General features: G+C 39.6%; 1 protein-coding gene across 1 annotated transcript; it reads left to right on the top strand.

The window, feature by feature from the left end:
• The first annotated feature begins 6 nt into the window (after nucleotides 1–6).
• On the top strand, nucleotides 7–1,842 carry LOC104392328 (nuclear cap-binding protein subunit 2). The gene is made up of 3 exons (XM_010001719.1): nucleotides 7–171; nucleotides 807–945; nucleotides 1,468–1,842. The coding sequence occupies exons 1-3, from the start codon at nucleotides 122–124 to the stop codon at nucleotides 1,537–1,539; spliced, it is 261 nt and encodes an 86-aa protein (XP_010000021.1). The 5' UTR covers nucleotides 7–121; the 3' UTR covers nucleotides 1,540–1,842.
• Nucleotides 1,843–4,559: the final 2,717 nt, after the last annotated feature.

Raw genomic sequence — 4,559 nt, 5'->3', positions numbered from 1 at the left:
CGACCAGGAGCGGCTGCTGAGGAAGAGCTCTACGCTGTACGTGGGGAACCTCTCCTTCTACACCACAGAGGAGCAGATCCACGAGCTCTTCGGCAAGAGCGGCGACATCAAGAAGGTCATCATGGGGCTGGACAAAGTGAAGAAAACCGCCTGCGGCTTCTGTTTCGTGGAGTATCCTTCTGCGGGCCCGAGGAAACGTGATTGAGTTGCTGAGGTGTCTGGGAGACCTGGGCGAGAGAGGGCAGGCGTATCCTGCACGTTGCCTGGGGGTCACTAGGTTGCTGTCACTCTGCTACTTCAAGCCAGACACTTTTTAGGTAGCCTCCGCAGTAAAAGTGTATTCTCTGTGCCCGAGTAAAGAAGGGTTTCTTTTCACACGTAAACTTGGTGTTGGTATCTTGCATCCTTGTGATGTGTTGGCTCCCTTGCTTGCAAGTCTCTTTGAAGATAATTGTTACTGGTTCCAGTAAACTCGCCAAAATGGTGAAACTTGGCAGCATGAATGGAGCATTCATGGGGCATCTCATTCTTTTCTTAGTGGTAGACCTTATGGTTTTAAAGTGAATATCATTAAAGAATTTAATCCAATATGTGCATCTGTACTATGCTTGAATTCTGGCACATTGTTCTGCTTCACTAGCAGTTTTCTCAGCCCACATAGCTTCATAAAAAGGATTGCTTTTTGAAGTAAGCTAGCAGGAACCTGATTCAGGCAAATACTTGGTTTGGTAGCCCATTTGAGACTGTTAGTTTTTCGTTGTGTTGCAAGTAGAACCGTAGGGTTTTTCCATTAACCCCTTCCCAAGGTATTATGCAAGAGGAGATGCTGAAAATGCAATGCGCTACATCAACGGAACCAGACTTGATGACAGGATCATAAGGACAGACTGGGATGCAGGATTTAAGGAGGGTAGACAATATGGACGTGGAAGATCAGGAGGCCAGGTAGGTTGTTGTGCAGTCCAGATTTTAAGGAACACATTCATAACAACTTCAGAAACAGCAATTTAAGAATTATTGTTTAAGATAATACTATGCATTAGTGGGTAGGGCATCTTATCAGTGGTGATGTTATCTAGTAAGACTAGGTAACTTAATGTATTTCACTGAAAGTACTTTCAGAAGCTTTGGGGAGATAATGCTTATAAATAAGCCCAGAAAATGTAAGACTGGAGAACACAAAGAACAACTCTTAGCTTACCTCAGGTTGAGCAAGTAGTAGATACTGAAGCATGAGAGTGGCCATCCTCACCTTGGCTGTCCTCCTGGACTTGATTAAAAAGGAAGTTAGTCTGTGCTGTGTTCTGGGCTTCTCCATGATGCATTTTGCCTTCTGTTTTGTCAGTCAACTCCTTGTGGCAACTTACATTTTGTGAACTCAGTTTGGCTATATTCTGATGGTGTAATCGTTTTTGATAAATTGTTTCTTTGTCTTTACTGGGCTTTCCCTTTTCCCTCCTTCTTAAGGTCCGAGATGAGTATCGGCAAGACTATGATGCTGGAAGAGGTGGCTATGGCAAAACCGTTCAGTGCCAGTGAACAGTGAATGACTCCTCAGCCTCGCAGGAGAACTAGATCTGCACTGTAAATGTTACAAGGCACAAAGTAGGTCTGTTGCACACAAATTCATGTAGCTAGAGATTCACAGAAACTGCTCTCCATGTTCCTATGATCACGTAGCGTGTTCAGTATCTCTTCTGTTTTAATACCAGGATCCAAAGCATTGCAGAGTACATAAATACAGAGGACATGGGAGCAAGGTTTTAAGCACTAGTATGGGTGGGGCTTTGGTGTCTTAATGCTGCTGGAACTCTACTAAAAGGAACAAAGGTTTAATGGTATGGTGCTTTTTTCACTGGTAAAACTTGATTATTCTGTCACTGGGTTTTGTTTACATTCATATCACAGGGTGGAGAGCGGCAATAGAAGAGGCTTGGTTTATGTTTCAGAAGTGAAAGAAAAGGCAAAAAGCATGAAAAAGAAGGGGAATTTCTAGGGACATTTTCCAGTTTCTAGCGAAGCTGTAGATTTTCTGGAGTTAGTCAGTTAACATCCTTGTACACTGATGCTGTTCCTAGCACACCTAATGAACAGCCACAATAAGACCGAGTCAGATTGCTGAGCTCAGAAATCATGAGGAGCAGGCCTAGCAGGGAGCAGAAAACAGACTCTTGCAGCTTTCTAGGAAAGGTATTGTGATTGCATGACTACGTGATACAGAACCATTTTGCTTTCTGAGTTACAGAGAACAGCAACTCTAAGAATTACAGTAGTAATTACTGGAGTAGTAGTGTTTTGCTTCTGCCTATTAGCTCTCCACATCCTTAATATTTGAGGAGTGGTGTCTTTCCTGTGCCTGCAGGAGTGGTACAAAGCCAAGCTCTGCAGGTACCCCCAAAAACAGGACTTTGAGGAACTGTGTGTGTAGTGAGAAATTTGTTCTCAAAATAATTTTCTGTTTGAGAAACCTGATTTCAGATAAAGGTAAAAATGAAAAAAGATGAGTTTTGGGAGAAGCCTTACTTTCTACTGAGCATGTGGAAAGATTGAGAAAAGAATTGCAGGACTGTATATATTTTTTTTTTAATTTTTTTTTTCCTATCTGGATCTTATTAATACTGATGGTTTATATGACAGGATTTTCGTGTACTCCAGACTTAGGAATAAAAATAATTGGTGATCCCAAGATCTTTGAAATTGAGCTGCTGAAATGAAATAGTTTAAAATAAACTGTTATAGGGCTTTGGATTATTTTTTCTCGACTACTGAGTTCTTTGGAAATGGCAATTCATGAAGTTTTGTCCAAATACCCTGTTGTCTGTGACTCCATAAAAACCTTCAAATACCAGGTATTGAAAAGTGGATCTTTACTCACTGAAGGTATTGTTGGAAATCTTGATGTGTTTCTGGTGCACAGTTTGTCACAACTGTTACTGTAAATTGGAAATACAGTGAGGTAGAACAACTGCAATGAGACTCTGCTTACTTAGGAAGCAAGGTTTTGGCTGGGCTGTGGGTTTTTTGGCACATAGAGTAAAACTAGATTTTCAGGATGTCTTGGTGGTGGTCTGCAAACTAGGCTTTGAATAAAGTTACTTTTTCTACCTACTACATTTGCTTATGAGTTTACAGCCTGTAATTGCTCTAGGAAACCCCTGAAGTTTACTTTTCCTTGTATCAGTTTTGTGTACAAATTTGTGTTTCCAAAACTCTTAAGTCACTTTCAAATAAAGCTCCAACATTAAAATGTTTTGGTTTGTTGTTTTTTTTTAACTGAATCAGTGAGAGCAAGGACTCAAAAAGCTCCTTTTTTCTTCCACTTCCAGCTATAGCCAACAGCACTGCATCAGGAGATAACACTGAAGTTTAGGTTAACCAAACTGATCATGAACTTGTCTATTCCAGCACCTTGTACAGCCCATAAAGGTTACATACACACAGAGTTAGGACTGTGCACTTAAAGCATCTGAGGTTCCCAGGACATAGCTAGTCCTGATCAATTCTAGAAAACAGAATTTGAGAGAAAAATGCGTAACAAAAGTATTTAATTGTCACCTACATATGTAATTTACTCTAAGCTTCATCCAGAGAGATCTTCTCCAACTAATCCTTTCATAATGCTTCACAGTTATGTTTTATTTTCTAAAGCAATATTGGATCAGGATTGAGCAGTTTTCTGTGTTCCTTTCTAATTTCTGGGCAAATAATCTAGGTCTCAAAAATCCATAAAAATACAGTATTTGGATGTCAAGACCACATAATTTCACCCAATGTCTCCATCCCAAAGGTGGAAAGGATATAATATGTCCCTGTTCTTGGCAACACTTAATAATCAGTATGTTCAGATCTGACACAAAATCTTTCCCTGTAGCAGAGCCATGAAATGAAGAGTTTCTGACACCTGAGGCACAAGTATAGTGCCAGATGACTCCCTCTAGTGACTACAAAGTAAGTGGCTTTTATTTTCTAACAGTGCAAAGAAGGTTGATAAAAGATGTTTTGTGCAGATTGCTGTGTGTGATACTGTCTCAAAATTTTCTTTATGCTGTAAATATGGTCAAAAACCTAATTTTCATCAGTAGACCATTTTTCAAAGTGGAGGCACCTGGAAATCGGGCTTTGTAGGTCTGTAGCTTGTTGCTGTTTCTCAACAACATTAGTTGTCTTTTATAGGTAAGAATGTATTAAGAAGTAGGAATACATTGTTGTCTTTTGACCTGTAGCTCACATGCAGGTTGAATTGCTTCAAACTGCACTTGTTTCAGTTTTCTAACTACTGTATTTCCTTAAAAGAATGGACTTATTTTATATTTGCGACTTTGTATTTTTTTAATGGGGAATTTTTCTGACATAAGTAAAAATAAGCATTTCTAGTCTGTTAACCATAATATAAATGGTGCTTTTTGTTATCTGTTTGATTTTCTGTAATAAGGCTGTTTTGCAACATTTTAATACTTTTTTATGAAAACAAAGCTTGAACCCTGTCAGCTTGTCATGCTGCCACAAGATGTCATGAGAAGCCATTTCTCACTTTTAAGATGCATGTGCTCTGCCAGTCC

This window comes from Chaetura pelagica, unplaced genomic scaffold (assembly GCF_000747805.2).
Source record: "Chaetura pelagica isolate M959 unplaced genomic scaffold, ChaPel_1.0 scaffold807, whole genome shotgun sequence".
Taxonomy (NCBI): domain Eukaryota; kingdom Metazoa; phylum Chordata; class Aves; order Apodiformes; family Apodidae; genus Chaetura; species Chaetura pelagica.
This window is presented reverse-complemented; position numbering and strand designations above follow the sequence as displayed.

Coding starts and splice junctions, on each gene's coding strand:
- LOC104392328 (XM_010001719.1), top strand. CDS start 122: ATGGGGCTGGACAAAGTGAAGAAAACCGCCTGCGGCTTCTGTTTCGTG. Junction 172..806: donor TGCGGCTTCTGTTTCGTGGA/GTATCCTTCTGC, acceptor CCCCTTCCCAAG/GTATTATGCAAGAGGAGATG. Junction 946..1,467: donor GTGGAAGATCAGGAGGCCAG/GTAGGTTGTTGT, acceptor CTCCTTCTTAAG/GTCCGAGATGAGTATCGGCA.